The 23,299-nt window shown below is 47.2% G+C and overlaps 1 protein-coding gene across 1 annotated transcript in view; it reads right to left on the bottom strand.

Annotated features, from left to right (window-relative positions):
• The window catches only part of LOC130493940 (uncharacterized), a 68,430-nt gene that overhangs the window by 39,950 nt on the left and 5,181 nt on the right, over window positions 1-23,299 (bottom strand). The window contains exons 3-8 of the mRNA XM_056867570.1: window positions 22,310-22,452; window positions 20,901-20,996; window positions 19,714-19,944; window positions 18,196-18,218; window positions 15,240-15,358; window positions 3,501-3,533 (exon numbers count right to left, since the gene is read on the bottom strand). Of these exons, the coding sequence (XP_056723548.1) occupies window positions 3,501-3,533; window positions 15,240-15,358; window positions 18,196-18,218; window positions 19,714-19,944; window positions 20,901-20,996; window positions 22,310-22,452 (645 nt within the window). The remainder of the gene's footprint in view (window positions 1-3,500; window positions 3,534-15,239; window positions 15,359-18,195; window positions 18,219-19,713; window positions 19,945-20,900; window positions 20,997-22,309; window positions 22,453-23,299) is intronic.

Genomic DNA, 23,299 nt, shown 5'->3' on the forward strand with positions numbered 1-23,299 from the left:
ATCATCATTTGTATAACAGCAGGAGAAATAGCAAGAAACATTCAGAGTGCATTTAATCCCCTGAGTAACTGCAGTTCTCATTACATTCTCAAGATTGACACACGTTTATGCTAGTTTACAGAAGCCATTTAGGTCATTTAATAGCAGAGCAGAGGTTAAGAAAAAAGGTATATGATTTGTTGACTGATATTGAGCCTTTGAAACTCTAAATCCTCCTCTCCCACCCATTGTCATGTGAGTATTAATTAATCAAGTAATTAACATTAATTTGAGCCAGGCTTGTGCTGGAGAATTGCCTTATGGTTGTGCTGGCATAAGTTTCAGGAGGGCAGGCATGTTAGTCTGCAGTTGAGGAGCGAGACTTGAGTCCTGTGGCCCTATAAAGACCAACAAAATTTCCAGGCTAGTAGCTTTTGAGAGTCAGATTTGACAAAGGGAGCTTTGCGGAGGGGCCGTGGCTCAGTGGTCGAGCATCTGCTTGGCATGCAGAAGGTCCCAGGTTCAATCCTCTGCATCTCCAGTTAAAGGGACCAGGCAAGTCGGTGATGTGAAAGACCTCCACCTGAGACCCTGGAGAGCCACTGCTGGTCTGAGTAGACAATACTGACTTTGATGGACTGAGGGTCTGATTCAGTATAGCATAGCTTCATGTATGTTTATGTATGCCATTCCACAAAGGCAACTTTAAAGAAAGAAAAACATGGCTCAAATACACAATTTGTAGCACCTTGAAAATGAGGGAAATCTGGAAAGCAGGTAGGGAAATCCATGTAGAGAAATGGGATTCCCAATCTAGTCTGTGCCTCTCATGGGGAGGATTCTGAAAGGCCCTCAAGGGCTGATGCCCAGCAACGATTCTTCCATCCTTTCAATATGGGGGCAGGTAGGTGAAAGGAGGCAGTTCATCCCCTCAAGAGTCCACCTTCTCTTTCACCCTGACAGACCTCCTCTCCAAGTCAAGGAGTTTGTTTACCTTGGCATTCTGTTTTCCCATAACCTAAATTGGAATGCCCATCAAAAAGCAGTGTCCAACAAAATTAAACCTGGGGTTGGTGCTATTGTCAATTTTTTTCACACCAAAGGTGGCAAATATATTCCAGGGGCTATTCAGGTTTTTAACCTGAAAATTACCCCAATTATCCTCTTTGGTGTTGCCATCTGGATTACAGTCATCAATGAATCTATAGATCGTCCACTGCTTCAGTTCTTACGAAAACTCCTAAATGCCCCTCGATGTGTTGCTGGCGTTACTCTTCGTTCTGAGTTTGGCCAAATGTCACTTGAAGCTAGGGCGTGGTTGGCCGCCTTTAAACTACACCTTAAACTGTGCTTTAGCACTGAGGGGTTCCTAGCTTCTCTGAAGCATGACACTTTCAAATCCTCATGGCAAAAAATCTTAGATGAGAAACTGGCGTTGTTGGGCTTCTCGCAGGATATGTTGTCAGATCTTGGGAAAACTGAAGCTTTTGCCAAAATTAAAAAGCGCATTAAAGAGCTCGATTATAACAGCACTACTTTTCGTGCTCGTCGCATCTGTTCATCCCAGTTCTTCGTAATACCTACTCCACGTGGTCTGCCTGCCTATACATATTATACAGATAATATACATATTATCTGACAACTCCTCGTCTCTGTAGAGCTTTTTGCTTGGCTAGATTGAATGCTAACCCTTCTATGGTAATGCAGGGCAGAATTCTGAATATACCATACTCAGACAGGATCTGCCCTTGCTCTTCTGGCTCTATTGACACATTAGAACATGTCCTTTTGGAATGCCGCTTTTACGAGGAACTTGGATCACACTATATTTCCCCCCTTTTAATATACAAATCCAATGCCTCTGTGACTGACATAATGCCTTTTTTACTAAGCGACAGGGACCCCAAGGCTACATTGTCAGTGGCAAGATTTGTTTCAGTCCTTATATCCCTCCAACACTAGATATATGCTGCTCAAGATCAATTGATCAAGGAGCTTCTAAGGCAGTGGTTCCCAACCTTTTTTTGACCAGGGACCACTAGGACTTTTTTTGTTCAGTGCAGGGACCCTAAGGTTCGAAATAAAAATTCCAAGAATTTGAAAATAAACTTTAATCAAAACTGCTAGTTAAACATTAAACTTAGAATAATATTTAAAAATATATTTTTATAATAGAGAACTTTTAATTGAAAATATTAATTTATTATGGGTTTATAACTTTGTTTCGCGGACCTTAATTTAGTTCTCCCCCGGTTGGGAACCAGTGTTCTAAGGTGTTGGCATACGGGCCTGCCCCCCCCTCCCGGACGGGATCTGGCAACCCACTGTGCTGACACTGGACTACTCCGCTGGCCGCGCGCCCGCCCCAAACGCTACTGGACGGCCGCTGCGCGCTCCGTCATCACGGACTCGGCCGCTCCTGCGAGCGCCGTGCAGCTAGCAGTTAGGAAGCAGATGCAGGGGCAGCCTCCGGTGAACCAGAGGGAAGCCATGTTCCTGTATAGGCTCTATTCCAGCTGCAGCCATGTCAAGAGAAGCAGAATGTCAGGAAATCAGTGTCAAGCAACCCCCCCTTGCAACATCCACCGCTTAATGGGTCATCAGCAGCCATCCAGATATCCTGATGACTCATTCCTCCACCTCAGCAGCAGCGACCCCAGGACATTTGCACAGATCGCTCCCATTGTTGCTGAATACTAATCTCGTCAGCAGAGAAGTTCCAGTTGCAAAAGCCATTGGAATTATAATAGATTTCCAAATTCTCACTACCCCACAGATTAAGTCTGTTGTCACCCTTTTGCCACCTGGGAACCTAGGAGGGGTTAAACCCTTCTCCCTGCCCCCAGAAAAACAGTATAACTGGAGAGCTTCCACCCCATTCGCTCTCTCTCTCCCTTGGGCCTTCCCCTCCATACTGCCTGGCACTCTGCCAGAGGGGGTGTTCATGCTTGGACACCTAGCCCCCCCCGTCCCCTTTTTATCCCCCAAAGCTGCATGGAATTCAGGACGGACTACTCTGCAAGAGAGGTGCAGTATATTTCGTCCTCTGCCTGCCACATGGCAAAAGTCTCTTTATTCCTCTTTTTGATTCCTAGACTCTGTATGTTGTGTGATGTGTATGTGTAGTTTTGTATGTGCGTGTGAACATATAATCTGAGTAAATTACTTTTAACCTAATTCCATTGCTTCTGCCTCTTTACTGGTCATGGTATGGACTCTGGTAGATAAAGGTTGCATCCCAGCTCAAGTTATGCCCATTGCCGGTTATTGATTCGCTAATTCCCCCATATAACAATTATAACCGGGCATTTTGGCTAACAAAGGGATAAAAGGAAAGGAAAGGAAAAGGACAGACCTCCTCAGAACAAGAAGGAACTGGCTGTGGCAGGGAGGGAGAGAGGTTGAGGAACAAAACAAGAGTGTCCAGTAATGTTATCTCTGGAAAAACACTAAGCAGAACAATTGTAAGGTGAAGCTTTTAAGTTAAGAAATAATTGAATGATGTATGAAGAAAAAATTACCTTTCTGCAGGTGAAGTCCAGAATCCAGAGTGTCTGAGGAAGGAAAAGAAACAAAAGTGAGAAGCAGACCTTGTGCCTATCTTGTGACAAAACCAATCTTGTGACAAAAACATCCATTAATTATATGGTCTCTTTTTCTCTTGGGGAGGGTGTCAAGAAATGCAAGCCTAGTATATTAGAGTTTGACAGTTCAGGACTAGATCTCCAGCATCTTGATAGATAGAAAACAGCCAAGAACCAGCCTGAACAGGTTCTGACCATAGCTGATGCAATGAGGAGTAATGGGTGCAATGACTTCAACAATGACTCAGCAGTTAGCTGATTGGTGGCTGGTGGTTGGAAAATGTATAAATGTATATATCTCTGTAACCAAGGTGGGGGGATATAATAGTGGATGTGATTTGTGTTGGAGATTGCTGTAAGTCTGAACACTGTGATATAAAACAAGCACTGTTTTATGTTGCCTGGCTTTTCTGGTGGTTATTTCTGGGATTCTGCCTAATCCGCTGGCTCCTGCGACAGGGTTATGGGCCCAGTCCGCTACGCTGCACAGGTCTAAGTGTGGTGGTAGCATTGCAGAGTCCAGAAGTCCAGGAGGCTACTAAAGCAGTAAGAGTCTGAGTGGAGTTATGGCTCAGTCTCTGATTCCGGTGGAAAAGCTGACCTCAGAGAATTACCACTTCTGGTTGGTGAGGTTGGAGCAATAACTCAAGCATGAGTCTCAGTGGGATGCTGTGGAACAGGTGCCTGTTACCCAAGTTGAGAGGGACCGGGACTGAAAGGCTCTGGCAAATATCATTCTATCAGTGGATGACAGCCAGCTAATATATGTTGCTGGGAAAGACAGCGCCAAGGTGGCGTGGGAGGCGTTGAAGGCAGTTCACCTTCGCACCTCAGCCGGGACCATCCTTTTGCTAACAAGGAGGATGTATAGATGCCATAAATCGTCTCAGATGTCAACTGCCGAGCACCTCAAAGCTCTAGCAGAGTTATTTTGGCAATTAGCGCTACGAGGAAAAACCTACTCTCAGGAAGACTGAGTCTACATATTGCTCGGGTCCCTGGATGAGAGTTTCCATGTGCTCATCACCTCATTGGAGTGCATGACTACAGCACAGCTCACGGAGGAATATGTGGCCGGGAGGATTCTGGAGGACGAGTCCCGATGCCAGGAGAGCCGGCGTGAGATGACTTCAGCCCAGCTGAGAGAGCAGCCGAGAGAAGGAGCAGCTCTGCATTCTTCCCAGATGACTTCAGCCCAGCTAAGATTACAGCCGAGAGAAAGAGCAGCCCTGCATTCTTCACAGATGACGCAGAAGCAAGTGCCAAAAGCAGATGGCCGAGGGAGTCGAATTCTCAAGCAGGAAGTGGAGGAGTGTGTGTTCAACGTTTGCTGGTGCTACGGCTGCGGGTCGACGCAACATATTTGCAGAGACTGTCCTGAAAGAAGTCGTAAAAGGCAGCAGAGCGAGAAGCAAAGAAGGAAGCCATTTATTACACACACATCAGTCGTTTTGGCAGAAGCGGGAGAAGACACTGATTTGTGATTATTGGACAGTGGTGCCAATCAGGTATTCATTAACAAGTCTTGTAATTTGGACAGTAAAAAAGACTCAGCCAGGACTCATGTAAGTCTTGCTGATGGTAAGAAACTTAAGGTGGAGTGTGAGGGTGAATTGTATTTTCCTGCCCTAGGTCACACTTTCCCTAATGTATTATGTGTGCAATCAATAGAAAATAATCTATTGAGTGTGTCAGCCCTCGCCAAAGCTGGTTTTACTGTAATGTTCAAGGATGAAACATGCAATGTCAGCAAGGAGGGGAATGTGATGTTAAAAGGGCAACTAAATCAAAATGCCTATGTGGTGCATAGTGGGTTCCCAAAGGCCAAAAATGTGGTAGAGGTGACTAATATAAATCCTCATAATGATTGTGTACACCTATTGCATAGAACAGTGGTCAGCAAACCGCGGCTCGTGAGCCGCAAGCGGCTCTTTGGCCCCTTGAGTGCGGCTCTCTGCATCCCCACACCCAGCCAGGCAGAGGCGGTGGGCTCCCGCCCGGCTCCAGCGTGCCCCAGGCGGGAGGAGCCAGCAAGCGAGCGGGAGGTGGCACCCCCTCCCCCAGCCTCCCCTCCTCTCTCTCTCTCTCCCCCTCAGGCGGGGAGGGATCAGAGGTGGCAGGGAGAGGCGGCAGCCGGACGCCCAGGCTGCTGCTGCAAGGGGGAGAGGCAGGCTCCGCCTCACACTGGGCCGGAGCAGGCTTCCTTTTCACGCTTCCTTCGGCTGGCTCGGCTGGCTGGAGGTAAATCCCACGGAGGCAGCAAAGTGAAGGGGGAGGGGGAGGCAGCCGGAACGCTCCCCGCACGGGTTGGCAGGCAGGCTCATGCGCATTCCGTAGGCAGGCGAGTGTGCTTTGGCAGCGGCCGCCGCAGCGACTTTGCCCTTTTCAATCGGTCTCCAAAGCCGATTATGATTGATTCCCCCCCCACGTGATAATTCTCCTTCTGGCACCTGTTGGTGTGGGGAGAGGGGGGGCAGAAACCTGGAACGGCTATGCTGGGCGGCGGCCTGCCCAAAAGCATGTCACGAAGAACTTTTCCCAGTGTGCGTCCTTCACAAGGAGGCCGGCATGTGCCTGGTGCCCGAGGGCGGGCTGAGGAGCTCAGGGCCCATCGGGGCCCAAGCGGCGGAGCCTGGCGACAACCCTTGTGGAAAGGAGTGCCCGGTGCACTCCCGCCGCCGCCTCGCCCAGCCGGCCCGGGAAGGAGGGGAGGGCGGCGGGAGTGCCCGGAGGGGGGGCAGTACCACCCAAGGCAGAGGAGAGGTCTCCTCAGCAGCGCGCCACAGCTGCCAGCGACCGCCTCGCCCTTGCCACGCTCATGAGGCGCTGCAGCCACCACCGCTGCTCGACGACAGCTGAGGGAAGGCGACTCCAGGGCGTCGGTGACCCGGGGGCGGGGTGGGGGCGGCGGCAGTGCGGCATGGGGGGAAACCCTCCCGGAGTCCAAATGGGGCGGTCCCCGAATTTCTCCTCTCATTGGACCTTTCAAGCCGACCACCTGCCAATGCCCAGTGCCAGGGGGGCGGGGGGCAGGCAGAGAGGAGCCCCTTTCCTGGGGGAGGTGGCGGGGGGGCATCCGAGCGTTGGGCAGCCAGCCTCGGTTGCCGTTTTATTTGGGGGGGGCTTGGGAACCGAGAGGGGGGAAAGTCTGCACTTGCAACGTTTGGGAGGGGCTGTGGGTCAGTGGTGGAGCATCTGCTTGGCATGCAGAAGGTCCCAGGTTCAATCCCTGGCTTCTCCAGTTAGGTGGCTCTCAAAAGAAATCTCAGTCGTTGTACTGTTGATATTTGGCTCTGTTGACTGAGTTTGCCGACCACTGGCATAGAAGGTTAGGACATGCAAGTTTTGCAATCATACAGAAGACCCTGAATTTGCTGGGAAGTGATGTGAAGTTAAACAAATGTGATTCTTATTTAGATTGCACAGTATGTAAGTCTGTGAAAAGCAGAAGGTGCCCTGTGGCCAATTCAAGCAATAGAGTGACCAGTAGACCACTGGCCCTCATACATGCAGATATTTGTGGACCTTTCCCTGAAAGTGTTTCTAAAAATAGATACGTTTTGGTTCTGACAGATGACTGTTCACGTTTTTGCTGGGTCTATTTACTGAAACAAAAGAGTGATCCATGTCAAACAATAAAGTACTGGGTTGCCAAAGTGGAAAGGCAACTAGGACTAAAAGTCACCAGTATACAAAGTGACAGAGGTGGGGAATTTATGTCTCAAGCAATGGCTTGAGAGCAAAGGAATAGAACACCATTTAGCAAACCCTTGTTTGTCCCAGGAGAATGGTGTAGCAGAAAGAAGGGGTGGCTATTTGCAAGCAATGATGCAGGGACTACTTGAGGATGCCCAATTGAAACCCTCATATTGGGCTGAGGCCATAAAGGTAGTCTGTTAGCTAACAAATAGACTGTGGACTTCCAGTCTGGATGACATCCCTTACAGAGTGTTATATGAGAAAAACCCTTCCTTAAGACACCTGAGAGTGTTTGGTACTAAGGCATGGGTGAATATTCCACTCGAACACAGAAGGAAGGGAGGCAAGAAATCAAAACCAATGTTGTTTCTGGGTTATCAGAATGCAGCAAAGTCTTATAGGTTTGCGAATGACAATAATCAGATAACTTTCAGTCGGTCAGCCAATTTTTGGGAGTCTTATAATTGGCCAAGGCTTCGTGGCAGAGAAAAGGAAACTGAAAAAGTGTCTTTGCCTATTTCTGAAAATCCTGAATTTAAAACAGAAAGCATTTCCCCGCAAAGGTCTCCTAGCAGAGAAGCTGAGACATTTGAGGCTTCAGAAGGAGAGGGGTCTGTCAGAGTAACAAGTTGCCCATAATAATCTGACAGAGAAAGCTGACAGGTAGCTGTCAGATCAGAGGCATCTAGGATGATGCAAGAGGCAGCAATAGCCTTGCAGGTTTTAGGGTGAACCGCAACTAACCGGTTTAAAGCAGTAAGGATGATGTATTACTGTGGCCAGGTCTGCAGGTGGCCTTATTGGTTTCAGGTGGTGTTCTGTATATAAGCCTATGTAACTGTAACTCTTTATTGGGACGTTTGGTAGAGAGAGTGTACGTGACGGTTTGTCTTTTATCTGTGCACTGTAAATTAAACAACACTGTTTTCTATAAAGCAAGGAGTTCTGGTGGTGTGTCTTGGATAACTGCTAATCCGCCTGCTTCCACGTCAGGGCTATGGGCCCAGATTTGCTACACTGCGCAGGTTACGTGTAGTGGTAGCACTATTAAGTTTCCAAGACGTCCAGAGGCTTTTGGAACAGTGAGTGATTGAGTGGAGAGATGGCTCAATCTGCAATCCCAGTGGAGAAGCTCAACGCTGACAACTACGGCATTTGGTCGGTGAGAATTGAGCATTACCTTAAGAGAGAAGATTTATGGGATGTTGTGCTGCAAGCCCCCGCTGATGATGATAATGAAGAACAAGAGAAAGATAAGAAGGCGCTTGCCAATATAATTTTGACTGTGGGGGATAGCCAGCTTGTATAAGTTGCCAGCAAAACGTTTGCAAAGGATGCGTGGGCGTCTTTGCAAGCTGTTTATCGCAGAGACTCGGCTGGAACTATACTAGCACTAATGAGGAGGCTGTACAGGACTAATAAATCACCTCACATGCCTGCCTCAGAGCATTTGAGAACTCTGGCAGAATTGTTTCGGCAGCTAGAGTTGAGAGGAAAAAATGTCTCAGACGAGGATAAAGTATACATCATGCTGGGTTCCTTTGATGCAAGCTTTGATGTGTTGGTGGCATCTCTGGAATGCATGGCTGTGGAGCAGCTTACGTGTGATTATGTGACCGGCAAAATCCTGGAAGACGAGGAGCATCGGCAGGAGGGACGGATTCAGAGGACAACAGCCCAGCTGAGAATGAGTCACCCCATGATGGATAGAGCAGCGTCTCGTCCATCTTCGGAGACTTCAGCTCAAGAGTTTAACAACCCGGATTTTCACCCCTGGCAGCGAGGTAATTTACAGTCAACGCCGAAGACCTCAGCCCAGCGACGGATTCAGCCTGTAAGTGGGAGTGAAGTCCACTGCGCAGAAGTTGTTGAAGCAGGGTCGTGGAACAGACTGGAGAAGTGACATCTTCAATCAAGAGGGAGAGGACTGTGTGCTCTTTGTCAGGAAATGTTATTCCTGTGGCAGCACTCAGCACCTCAGAAGGGATTGCCCTTAATTAAAGAAGAAGACGGCTAAGAAACATTTCCAGACTGCCACACACACAGCTGTAGTGCTGGCAGAGACTAATAAGGGTGAGGATTTATGGCTGGTTAATAGCGGGGGTAGCAAGATTTTTGTTAAAGATAGCTCCTTACTGTCAAACACAAAGCAGTCTGTTAGAACGCATGTCAGCTTGGCAGACGGGAAACGTTTAGAGGTCCAGTATGAGGGCAGCCTAAACTTTCCAGAATTAAGCAATATGTTCCAGAATGTGCTCTGTGTACCTCTCCTGGAAAATAATTTGCTAAGCATATCTGCTTTGACCAGGGCTGGTTTTTCTGTGAAGTTTAAAGGAAACTCCTGCCAGATAAGCAGAGAAGGAGACATGCTGTTGCAAGGGCACTTAAAGCAGGATGTTTATGTTGTGTGCAGAGGGGCTAGGGAAGCCACAAGCACAGTGGGAACTTTAAACAAAAATCCTCATCCAGAGTGTGTGCATTTGTTACACCGGCGTTTAGGCCATGCCTCATTTTCAACAATAGAAAACCCTGAGCTTGCTAGGGGAAAATGAGGTGAGGCTAAACAAATGTAATAATTTTCTTGATTGTACAGTATGTAAATCAGTAAAGAGCAGAAGGTGTCCAGTGGCCAAAGTCAGCCAGAGGGTGACAGACAGAGCCTTAAAAATTGTCCATGTAGATATCTGTGGCCCCTTCCAAGAGTGTGTGTCAGGGAACAGATGGGCTCTGGTTCTGGTTGATGACCACACGAGGTTTGGCTGGGTTTATCTGCTCAAGCACAAGAGTGAAACTTGTAAAACAATCAAGTACTGGGTGAACAGAGTGGAAAGGCAGCTAGGTTTTCCAGTTGCCAATCTCCAATTGGATCGTGGTGGAGAGTTCTTGTCAAATGAGTTAGCCCAGTGGTTAGAGAGCAAAGGGATTCAGCACAGACTTGCTAACCCTTGTGACCCCAGGAAAATGGAGTTGCAGAAAGACGGATAGGATATTTAAAATCCATGATGTAATCTCTGTTGGAGGATGCTAATCTAAAGCCTAGGTTCTGGGCGGAGGCAATTAAGGTTTCTAATTACCTCATTAATAGGTTGTGTTCTTCAAGCATTGATAACATCCCCTATATGGTTTTGTATAAAAGGAATCCATCCTTGAAGCATTTGAGAGTGTTTGGTGCCAAGGCTTGGGTGGATATACCTTTAAACATAGGAGGGGAGGCAAAAAGTCCAAACCACTTTTGTTCCTTGGGTATCAGAATGCTGCAAAATCCTACCGATTTACTGATACTTACAATAGGATAACAATTAGCCGTTCTGTTAATTTTGGAGAGTAATTCAACTGGGCAAGGTTGCATGGCTCAGATAAGGTGCCTGACATGATATCTCTTCCAATTAATGAGCAGCTGGAAGCCAGAGATAACAGTGGTTCTCCAGCTAGGGCTACAAGAAGGGAGAGTGTAAGGTCTGAAACTTCAGAAGGTTCTCCAAGGAGGGAGAGTGCAAAGTCTGACACTTCAGGAGAGAGTTCTGAAGAGACTGAGGTCAGGAGGTCTGAATGCAGCACCAAAGGTGTGCCGCCTACAAAGTTTGGTTTTGACTGTGATTGTGTCAATAATGTGTCAGAAGTGGAGCCAGCTTGCTATGAAGAGGTACTTTCCCTGGAGAAGGGAGAGAGGAGTTTATGGCTAAAGGCGATGCAGGAAGAAATGAATGCATTAAAGGAATATAATGTTTTCACTCCTGCTCAACTTCCAAAGAGTCAATCTGTGATAGGTTGCCGGTGGGTCTTTAAGTTGAAACAGCTGGCTGCCGGCACAGTAAAACGTAAAGCAAGGATAGTTTGCAAGGGGTTTGCCCAACGCAAATATCTGCATTATGATCTGACCTTCAGTCCTACTGTTCGTGCTGACACAATTAAGACAGCCCTGGCTGTGGCAGGGTTGAAGGGTCTAGAGGTGTATCACTATGATGTGCAAACAGCCTATTTGAACGCACCTTTAAAAGAACAAATCTTTATGCAGCAAATTCCTGACTTTGAGTTGAAGCAGGAAAGCATGGTCCTGAGGCTAAACAAGGCGTTGTATGGTTTACATCAGTCAGCAACAGAGTGGAATCATTGCCTGACTGAAGCCATAAAACAATTAGGATTCAAACAGAGCATGTCAGATTCGTATTTGTTTTCTAAATACTCAGGACAGAAGGAGGTCTTTGTAATGACGTAAGTTGATGACTTGTGTCTGATGGCTAATAATAAAAGTGACATAGAACAGTTTGAAAAGCAATTAGGAGAACGCTTTAAACTGAAATGTCTAGGCAAAATCAGTAATTACCTAGGAGTAAAAATAAGCAGAGATGAAGATGGGATGTTTTCTTTGTCTCAGCCTGACAAAATACAACAGCTAACTGGAAAAGTTTAAAATGGTAGATGCAAATGTTGTGGATTCTCCTATGGTAACAGGATATGTGAGTGGTGAAACAGAAGCACAGGCAGAATGTGACAAGACTATGTATCAGTCTTTGGTGGGAAGCCTGCTGTATCTCACAACGTGGTCTAGACCAGAAATTCATCAGGCTGTGCATTGCCTGAGTAAGAAATGTGTATCACCAACAGTAACTGATTGGAAGGCAGCAAAAAGGGTGCTAAGATACCTGAAAGGATCTATGCACAGGAAGCTGTGCCTGAGAGTTCGTGATAGGGAGCTGGTTGCCTATTCTAACGCATCGTGGGCGGATCAGGGAAAAACAAGGTCTACCACAGGGTATGCGCTGTATTTGGGAAGAGCTCTTATTCACTGGAAATCAGTTACTCGATCATTTGTTGCAATGAGTACTTGTGAAGCTGAGTACAGCGCAATAAATGAAACAATAATACAGTTGGAATGGTTCATGTATTTGTTAAAAGAACTGAATATAACTGTACCTGTACCTGTAAAGATATATACAGACAATGCTGCAGCAATGCAATTGGGAAACGAGCAATGTTTCAGAAGCAAAAGCAGACATATCCGGATTAGATATCAGAATGTGGCGGATGCGATAAACAGAAATCAAGTATATATTGAAAAGTGTGCAGGTGACGAAAACATAGCTGATCTGTTTCAAAACATGACTCCAAAGCAAAAGGACTGGAAGGCAGCTAAACGTGTGCTGAGATATTTAAAAGGCACATTAGACAAAAAGCTGTGTTTAAAAGCCACAAATGGGAGCCTTAAAGCCTATGCTGATGCATTATGGGCAGATCAGGATCATGCAAGGTCAACTACTGGATATATAATTTACCTAGACCAGGTCCAATTCACTGGAAATCACTAAAGCAATCTTTTGTGGCAACAAATTTGTGTGAAGCTGAATTTAGTGCAATAAGTGAATGTACTAATCAATTAGAATGGTTTGTTTATTTGTTCAAGGAACTTAATGTAAATGTACCATTGCCTGTTAAGGTCTACTCTGACAATGAAGCTGCAAAACAGCTAGCAAATGAACAAAGTTTCAGAGGGAAAAGCAAACGTATCAGGATAAGATATGAGAATGTATCAGATGAGGTAAACAAAAACCTTGTGCACATACAGAAATGTGCTGGAACTGTAAACATTGCTGATATATTTACAAAGGTAGTAGATAGTCAAAGGTTTGTGAAACTGTCAAATATGATATACAAGCCTTGAGAAGGAGTGTCAAGAAATGCAAGCCTAGTATATTAGAGTTTGACCGTTCAGGACTAGATCTCAAGCATCTTGATAGATAGAAGACAGCCAAGAACCAGCCAGAACAGGTTCTGACCATAGCTGATGCAATGAGGAGTAATGGGTGCAATGATTCAACAATGACTCAGCAGTTAGCTGATTGGTGGTTGGAAAATGTATAAATGCATATATCTCTGTAACCAAGGTGTGGGAGATAATAGTGGATGTGGTTCATGTTGGAGATTGCTGTAAGTCTGAACACTGTAATATAAAACAAGCACTGTTTTATGTAGCCTGGCTTTACTGGTGGTTATTTCTGGGATTCTGCCTAATCCGCTAGCTCCCGCAACAGAGGGAAGGTGCCATGGCCTGAATTTGTTTTGCTTATGACCAGTTGGTCCACAAGCATAAAAAATGGAATAAAGGAATAAAGGTGCCATGGTATAGCCCCACCTCATCAGATCTTGAAATATCAGCAGGGTTGGTACTTGGATGGGAGACCAAAGAAGATTCTATAAATTAAGGCGATGGCAAAGAAATCCCTGCTTCTCACTTGCCTTGAAAACCTTTCTGGGGTCACCATAGATTGGTTGTGACTTGATGGCACATGCGTACATATTTCTTCTGAGTTTTGGCTGAAAGGTTAAGTACAACCTACTTCTTGGGGAGGGATTCTTCACAAATTTCATTTATGTGGAAATTTCACTAGTCACTTGGAGTGACTGGCGATTCAATTCGTAGAAAGTATGCTAAGGTCTACGGGCCAAGGGTCCGCTCCTGCTAAACTTCACTTCCTTCCAAACAGATGTTCCACAGTTCTACCATATTACCCCCTTCTAACTCCGCTGATTTCAGTGGGCTTAGAAGGGTGTAAATCTGCTTGAGACACCACCCTCCGTCCCCCTGAGACCACTCTGTGGCCTCAGCTATGACAGACTCAATCAGACACACACAGTGAAGGGGGACAGTTTTGATAGGTCCAATTTGGCCATAGACACACTGCAATGAGAACGGGGGTAGGTGTTCCTGAAAGGGATGGGGTGGGGGTCACCATTAAATGAGGATGCTCTGAAGGCAGTTTCCTCCCCCTCCCTTTCATTTTAGCTGTTTGTTCTACAATTACATCCCAATTTGCCAGTTCATGGGCACAACTGGAAAGAAGCAACAGAGAATAATTTTCAGGAAATCCACATAATGCAATTCTGAACTAAAATTGTGGGAGAATTCAGACCTCAAAACTTTCCATGATGAACTCAAAAACCCTTGTGAATTGGTACATACAATTCTCACATTCCTGGGTCTGCTAATGATATACGTCAAGGGTCCCCAACATGGTGCCCATGGGCACTGTGGTGCCACCAATACCTTTCCTGGTGCCCACCAAGTATTTTACGAAGTGACCAGGGCAAGGTGGGACTTTTGCCAAGCCAGGCTTCTGATTGGCTGTGCAGCTTTTAACAAATGTTGTTTGGGCAGCATCTGCCACTACAGCATAAGGATATTCACTGTGTGACTGAAGGTGTGCTGCATGTATCACTCTCCTTTTGGAAGCATCCAAATAAAAAAAAAGTGAGGAATGTTGTGCCTGAGTAATCATACCTGCTTCAGACATACACGCAAGCTACATGCATAAGCTGCTTACAAACAGAACCACAGAAGCCACTCCCCAGTGCCCCCCCACTATTCTTTAGCACCAAGCTCGTAGGCACATACACAGTCCAAAGGCTGGAAACTTTCCTCCAACAGCCTCCCTCCCACCTATTCCTCCTTTTTGATACATTCGCTTCACTCTGCAAGGGAACACTCTGAACTGCTCAATAAGATAGGCTCCATTCATTAATGTAGCAAGGCTCACGCACGCGCTGTAGAAACTGATGACGTTGCATTGACAAGCTAACCGGATGTTAAGAAAATGTATCATTGTTGTATTGGAATGTCAAATGTCTATAAAACCTATTGCATTTGCCCTGCTTCGGTGTGACAGGATTGCGGAGCTGTTTGTCTGGATCCTGACTCACCCGGTTATGACTCCTTGGCCAATAAAGCAAGCCGTAAGCTCAAACCAACCTCCTGCCCTCATTGATCTCATTGGACTCTATGATAATGGGGGGAGCACTTCACTAGCTCTACCTCCAGTAGCAGCTTTTTTGAGGCATTCATTTTGAGGCTGCTGCAGCAGTCATCCTGTTTGCAGCAGTCATCTAGAAGCGCCTGGTTGGCCACTGTGTAAACAGACTGCTGGACTTGATCGATCTTGATCTGATCCAGCATGGCCTTTCTTATATTCTTATGGTCATTACCTTTGAATTGCTTCTTGATGCCCTCCAAAAGGGGATTTAAGTCCGTGAGTTCCCAGATCCGCCACTTCAGTGCAAGAGGAAAAGCCGCTGGATCCTCAAACGCCTCCTTTTCTTCATACCTGGGGAAAATCATGTCAAGGTACCATCCATCAAATTCAGAATCCCCCCTGCCTCTGGCAGATCAGAGAAACAGAGGAAGGAATTGGCAGAAAGCCGAGAGACAGAGGCTGAGAGAGGAGCAAGATGGGAGGCTCTTCAGAGAGCAACATCCACCTCACTGTAGCTCCTGAGACCCCAAAGCCACACAGGAGGTCTGGGGAATGGCTATTAGAAATAAAACAGAGCCTGTTTTGGCTCAGACCACCACCACAGGAGGAGGAAGGGCTCCTGTCAGTCCCCCAGCCATTTTCCTGTTCTGAAACTGCACTGGGGTGGGGTGGGGGAGTTATTTCTCCATTTTTGCAGCTCCGCATGGACTATTCTGTGCATAAGCAGCAAAAATAGGGAAGTCACTCACCTCGCGGGGGTTGTTTCAACATGAACAATGGATGGAGAGGGAGGCAGGAGCCCTTCCACTCCTACAGCAGCATTCGGAGAACAAATGGGCCCTGCTTTCTTTTTTAACTACCACATTCCCCACAGTTGCTGTGTGGCTGAGGGGAACCCAGACCCCACTCTGAAAAAAGCAAACATCAAGTTTGGCCTTCAGAACCTCAACCCCACATCCCTTGCCCAGATTTGCCCTGCAAATGTCCAGTGAAAGAAAAAGAAAGCTGGGGTGGTTAGAGCTCTGCACTTTAGGGTTACAGTTAGGGGAGGGTCTGTGGCTCAGAGGAAGAGCATCTGCTTGACATGCAGAAGGTCTCAGGTTCAATCCCCACCATCTCCAGGTCAAAGGATCAGGTACTAGATGGGGTGAAAGACCTCTAGCAGGGACCCTGAAGAGCCACTGCCACTCTGAGTAGACAGTACTGACTTTGAGGACCAATGGTCTGATTCAGTATACGGCAGCTTCCTGTGTCCTGTGACTAGGATTGTAGGACACAGGTTCAACCCCACATCCAGCATTGCGGGTCACTGGGTGACCTTAGACAGGGTGTTTTGAGGATAAAATGGAGGAGGGCAGAATTAGGCTCAGTGCCTTCACATATTTTTCTCCATCTCCCATAATACTCGAACTCAGGGGCACCCAATGAAGTTGCTGAGAAATAGATTTGGGACAGACAAAGAACATAATTTTTACTCAACCAGTAATGAATCTGTTGAATTCATTGCTGGTTGAGGTAATGATGGCCAAAAACGCATGGTCCCTTAACCCACTTTATTCCCCGTTTCAGCCAGGATCAAATTGACCCGGGCTGGGGGGAAACTGTACGCATTACCTTAAAAAGCAGGGACAAAGCTGTGCGCAAATCCATCCATGTAAACAGAAAGTGCGGGAGACGTGCACAGTTCCTGTTTAGCTTGCAACACCCCCGCCCCTGGTGATTGGTCGTTTCCCGGGGCAGGGAAGGCCCTCATTGGTCAATTTGAAACAACCAATCACTGGGGCGGGTGTGTGTGTGCCAAACTAAACAGGAACTTCATGTCTCCCGCACTTTCTGTTTACATGGATCGATTGGCACAGTTTCCTCCCTGCTTTTCAAGGTAATGCGTACAGTCCCCCCCCCGCCCCAGCCCAGGTAAATTTGATCCTGGCTGAAATGGGGAATAGTGGGTTAAGGGACCATGCGTTTTTGGCCGATGGCGACGAGCATAGATAGCTTTAAAAGAGGATTCGACATTCAGGGAGGAGAGGTCCAGCAGTGGCCACTAGACTTGGTGACTGAAGGGAGCCTCCATAGCCAGAGGCAGCAAACCTCTGAATAACACTGCTAGGAGGTAGCAGCAGAGGAGGGCCTCGGCCTCTGTGCCTTGTTTGTGGGCCATTCAGGGGCATCCCTTGGCCACTGTGTGAAACACAGGATGCTGGACTAAATGGACCACAGGTCACGTGACATCACCACATCCAGAAGGGTGTTTCCTTCTGTCCCTTTTGAATCATTTGCCCCTGGAGGGAGGCGCAGAAACTTCGAGCCCAGTAATGTCACAATGACAATTCTTCCTCTAAATCTACTTGGGGAGACTTACAGCAGAAGCCTGAATTTTCTGGTCACCAGCTGTATATTGCCCATAATGGGCTGCTCAGCATGACAAAGGCTTTATTTTGGAAGCCCTGTTGTTACCACATGGCAGCCAGTGTGGAAACAGCCAAGAAGTAATCTGAGTAGGAGCAGCGCATTTAAGTGCTATGTGGTTGCAGAAACACCGATGGAGACATGGCACACACACACACACACCAACCCCTGCTTCCTCATGTGTACCCTCACCCTACACTCCTTAACAAATGGAGCACATTGGATTTGGCTGGGTGGTCAAACGCTTGTTCAACTCTAAAAGGCCCCATAGGCAGCCCCGATGCCAACCAAGATAATAAAGTTTTCAAACTGCCATTTTGTGGAAAGAATTTAGCCGAGGAGGCTCAAACCCTGAGGTAGATTTTAAAACGTTGCTTTTGAAGCAGCTGCCACCACAACAAAAATATCTTCACTGTGTGACTGAAGGTAACCTGCAACAGCCATTTTGTGGCTGGCTCCGCCTCCTGTGGCAGCCATTTTGTGCCAGCCATTCCTTAACTGCACCCACCACACCAGGGCAGAATTCCAAATAGGTTGGGGACCCCTCTTCTAGAGATTTTTCAGCTAGGTGTCAACCCAGATCCTCCCAATACTATTTCACAATTTCCTGTTGACGAGGCTCTGTGTTTTAGCTGTTTGCCGCTGACGGATGGATGGAGCGCCACGATCTTAATTGCACCTGATGTGGCCCTCAGCCACCATCCTGAAGGACCACGTTCTTCACAGGATGCTCAGACCCCTCCCAGTGTTGAGAAGGTTAATGAGAAGGATCCATTTACCTCTGCAAGGTGCTTCTGGGATCCTAAAGAAAAATGGCAGAGAGAGAGAAAGAAAAGAGACCTCAATGGTTGCTAAAAGGCCACACCAGGAAGATCCCTCAGACCCTGGGAGATACTGCACTCTGGCCCTTCTACTGTGTCCAGCTAGCAGACTCCACTCAAAGACTGGGGGGTGCATCTCCATACAGTGGGAGAAAATCTTTGAGAGATTAATATTACCAGACAAAGTGGAGCCATTTCAGAGGAGAGTTGGTGATCTGCTTTGGTGATTCAACAGCGGCTACTTTCACAAAAGGAGTTTTCCTCACATGGAAGGCAGGAAGCCCTCCAAGTAGCTCCAGTGGCCATGTGTGGACGCAGAGGCATTCCCAGCAACATTCCTTGCATCAGCCCCGTGTCGCTGTTATTTCCCTTCTGGCCACTGGAGAGCTTTTCCCAGGCTTTAAAAAAATGCTAAATTACAGTAGAATTGTAACAACATGATGGTCCCTGGTTTTCATTGTTTTGTAAATAAAGTCCTGGTTGCAGAGTTATAACTGGAAATGAGCAGCCTACACTTTACTTTAAAAAATAAAAATAAAAGCTAGATATTAGCGCAACAGATCATTATAATGTTACAATACTAGAACAATTGAGCCGTTGCCCTTTTCTTTAAAGCCTGAGAAAAGCCTCTGATTGGGCGAGGAGGGGAATGGTGGCCACAGGGACTGAGAGCAGAAGAGCCAAACTCTGTCACCTTTCAGCCCTTTAAAGGGCTTTCCCCCTTTTCCCTGCAGCGTTGTAACATGGCTCAGCAGGGTAAGTAGGGGTCTGGGCACACATGCCATCGCATCTGCACATAAGTGATGGGTTGGCATCAGCAGGCACAGCACTGCCAGCAACAGGTGTGCGGATGCCATTCCCCTACCACTTGTTGCTGCCGTTGTGTGTGTGTGTGTTCATTTTTGTGCACCAATCTGCATGCAACAAGTATGAGCTACATTCACCCCAACATACACATCCTCCTGTTAAATCTTGCTGTTAAATCCTCCTGTTAAATCTTGCGGTTGGACTGGATGGACCTTGTGGTCTCTTCCAACCTTGTGTGGTTTTCTGGGTTTTTTTGGTGAAAATCTTGCCTATGATCCTCGTTCCTGGTGGTTGGGAAAGAGCTGCCTGTGAACCTGGTTTGACAGGCATGTAGTTCCCCAGACTGTTGGTTGACACACAAACACACTTCTGCTTCTGAGATGGAAGCCAAGTGGCCTCAGTTTATCAGGGAGGGGCCGGGGGCTCTGGGGGGGGGCTCCATTTCCAGGGGGTGGAGTTTAGCAGGGTGTCTTTGATCATTTTTTGTAGCCTGCCCCTGGTTGGAGATGTAATGGGGCAGAGGAGAAAGCAGCCCATGTATAGAGGTGAAAACTTGCTAGCAACACAAACTGGGCTCATTTGCTTTCTGCCTAAGTGAAGGAGGCACAGAAAGGGTTTGGGGGCAGCCTTCTCCCAAAGGGGAGCCTGGGCTGTTCCTGCCACTCTCACCTGCAGGAGTTCACTGGCCGGCTGCTGACACTTCTCCTCCATCTCCTGGATGAGGCTATCCAGAGAGGAGAGCTCCTCAGAGAGTGCGGCCAGGTGCTGGTCCCTGTTTCTTGCCACCTCCTTCTCCACCTCTTCCATCTGGGCCAGGAGACGTTTCTCTTGCTCCTCCAGAAATGAGTGTAGTTGTCTGAACTTGGCTGCCGTCTCTTGCTTCTCTCCTGAGGTTTGCTCCTGAAATGGAAAGAGAAGGAAATCAGGTCAACAGAACACAGTTCGTCTTTTCAGTGGGAAAAGGTTCAGAAGACTCCTGTCGAAAGGGCACTTTGGCCTTTCATAGAGATCACATCAACATTCAGCAGGGAAAAAGACAGATTTCCATGGATCCATGCTGAGGGCCAAAGTACATCACTCTCAAATTCCTGGAGGGGTTATTTCAGCCACAGAGGATGATGTCTGCAGCACAAGACCCAGAGAGTAGAAGGGACTTCTTGAGTGCATTTGTTTCCCCAGTAAAATACCCTCCATATGCTGACCCCTCCACTTCCATCAGCCAAAAAGGTACGATGTTTGAATAGAAATAACACTGGGGAGAAAAGAGCTAAGAAGCCCCTTCCCCTCACTTGGTCTCCCTGGATGCATTTTGGGCAAGGAAAAACTGCAGGGGAAAAGATAGACGCGTGGCTGAGTATTACAAGTACTTTCCCCCCTTAGAATCAGCAATGGCAGAACAACCCTTGGCCCAGTTCAGGATAGGTGGAAAATCTATCAGCATTTCCACCCAGCATTTCTTTAGAAGTGGGACACCCTTATCTCTCTTGAGAGACTTCTCCTGGCTTGCAGTGTGTTGGAGCATGAACACAAATAGGTAGTCAACACATATGTTCATCTGCCCAGGGTTCATCCCAGAGCACAGAGCACCTTGGAAAGTCAAGTGATTCTGCCCCAAACAAAATCACCCAAGAACACAAAAAAGGAGGGGGGGTCTAGATCTGGATGAACAACCAGGGACAGCCCCACCCACTAGGCAGCCCCAGGTGACCATCCAGGGTGCCAGGGGCACCAAGAGGGTGCAGTTCCCCAACATCTGCCTCATACGGTCGACTGACTCTTCTGCTATTTTCTGCCATTCCCCCCCCCTCAATTCAAGTTTTAGAATCTGTTCACTTCCCAGCCATAGTGACACTTACGAGCAGGTCTTGGCTTTCCTTCACTACCTCTGCTTTATACGCCACAATTCTTTCTCTCTCCTTCTTCAGCACCTCCAGGCGGTTGTAGAACTGATCCTGGGGGAGGAGAGACACTTTTTTAGAAGTTTATTATAAAACATAAGAGAAGCATAGTGCCATGAAAGGCCAAACTAGATATAACTGTCCTATTTATGTAATGGTTTTTTTTTTTTAGTGAAATACAAGATCTAGAAATTTAGCCACTTATCACAGCAATTGATCTGCTTCAGTCTGACTCAGAATAAGGCAGCTTTATGCATAACTCTCCCGCCCCCCCAAAAAAAACTTCTTCTTCTAATTTAAACTGCTGCCTCACAGCTACTGGGTGCAAGTGGGGGACACAGGAAGGTACCAAACATGCACGCTTTCTCTCCCAGGCTAACAGCAATTCAAGGACAGCAACTGAAGTTGAGAAAGCAGTATGTGTGTGAGTGTGTGTGTGGGGGTTAAAACTAGGAGTCAGGCGGCTGCCCCCTCATAGCTCAGCCTTGCAATGGGCTGCACAGACCTCAACACAGCCAGACAGGAAGAGAGTCAATCTCCCCATTTTATCATATCACCCCACTTTAGCCTCAGCAGGGGGCAAGAGGCAATGCCCTTGGGAGCCATGAAACCAGGAAGGAGGAAGCAAAGAGGTGTTTTCACTCCCCAATTTGAGCCCAGAGGCTAGGGTTGCCAGGTCCCTCTTTGCCACCGGCAGATTTTGGGGGCAGACCCTGAAGAGGGTGGGGTTTTGAAGGGGAGGGTCTTCAATGTCATAGAGTTCAATTGGCACAGCGGCCATTTTTCTCCAGGTGATCTGATCTCTATCGGCTGGAGATCAGTCGAATTAGTCGGTGAGGATACAGCCGTTTCAAATTCTTAATTTTAAATTCTTCATCAGTCCTTCGAAGACTGATGAAGAATTTTAAATTAAGAATTTGAAACGGCCGTATCCTCACCGTGACCTGTGCTTCTTTTAAAAACTACTTGACATTAACTTATTCCATCATGGCATATGTACTCTACCATTGAGACTCTTCCTAAGACTTTTTTCTTGATTTTGAGAACACTGTACAATTCTTCACCTGTGTTTACTGTATTGTGGGTTGTTTTGTTGCATGTTTCCTTGTTGTATATATTGATGTGTTTACAGTAGTAGCTCACTGATAAACTTTTTGCACTTTGTTAATATACTTTGCTCCTGTACTGATTTTCCTATCTACTTGATACTAGTACAGTGGTGCCTTATTTTCATCCACTACCTGGCAGTTGGCAACCCTACCAGAGGCTGAGGCAGAACCTGCAGGGAGTTCCTGCACAAAGAGACCATGGAGAAGGGAGGGATCCATGGCTCTTCCTCACCAATCTCCATGTTGTTGATTTCCTACCTTGTACTCTTGGGAGGCCTCCTCAAGAGGAAGGGCTTCATGATCTCTGTGCTCCTTGGATCGGTGACAGACCACACAGATGAGGGCTTCGTCGTCCTTGCAGAAGAGATTCAGTGGCTCCAGGTGCTTCTGGCAAACTCTCCCTTTTCTAGCAGCCACGATTGCCTGATACAGAAAACAAAGAAACAGAATTTGTTTCATCCCCCCCAGGGTTGCCACCCTCCAGGTACTAGCTGGAGATCTCCTGCTATTACCACTGATCTCCAGCCAATAGAGATCAGTTACCCTGGAGAAAATTGCCACTTTGGCCATTGGACTCTATGGCACTGAAGTCCCTCCCCTCCCCAAACCCCACCCTCCTCAGGCTCCACCTCAAAAACCTCCCGCCGTTGGCAAAGAGGGACCTGACAACCCCCACCCCCTGAACTGTATCTCTTGTTGTAAGGGCTGGATGTAATTAGTGCCTTGTTCAGTTGTGAGGAGGGGACATTATTATACAAAACCAGATGTAACCCAAAGTAACCTTTCAGTTGGAGTTGGGGGAGTTGTTCTGGACAGGGAGCTTTGTGGGGGGGGGGAGATACTGAAGGAAAAGAGAGTTCTGAAGGAAAGGAGAGAGAGAAGCCATCTGGGTCCCAGTGCAGAGAAGTGGGAAGCCTGACAAGGAGCCTCCCGGTGATCTGCAGCAGCAACAAGAGCCCCAAGATCAGCCCCATCTCCAGCACGGCTGAGGGCCGGTCAATCCACAGCAGCAAAGACAGGGGGAGAGACCTGAAGGAGGCCTCACAGAGACAGGATAAGACTCCCATCATCTCTCTGGTTTCCATTCTAAGCTGTGTTTACTATACGAGTGTCCTGATTTGACTCCCCGCCCCTCCTTGTTGGAGTAAACCCTACTTGTATATTAAGTTCTACTTGTAAATGGTTATGGGTGACTGGACGGTCTGGGAGTTGTTTTTGAATTTTTCCTTTTCTGCCTCCTGGCCATCC

This window comes from Euleptes europaea, chromosome 1 (genome assembly GCF_029931775.1).
Source record: "Euleptes europaea isolate rEulEur1 chromosome 1, rEulEur1.hap1, whole genome shotgun sequence".
Taxonomy (NCBI): domain Eukaryota; kingdom Metazoa; phylum Chordata; class Lepidosauria; order Squamata; family Sphaerodactylidae; genus Euleptes; species Euleptes europaea.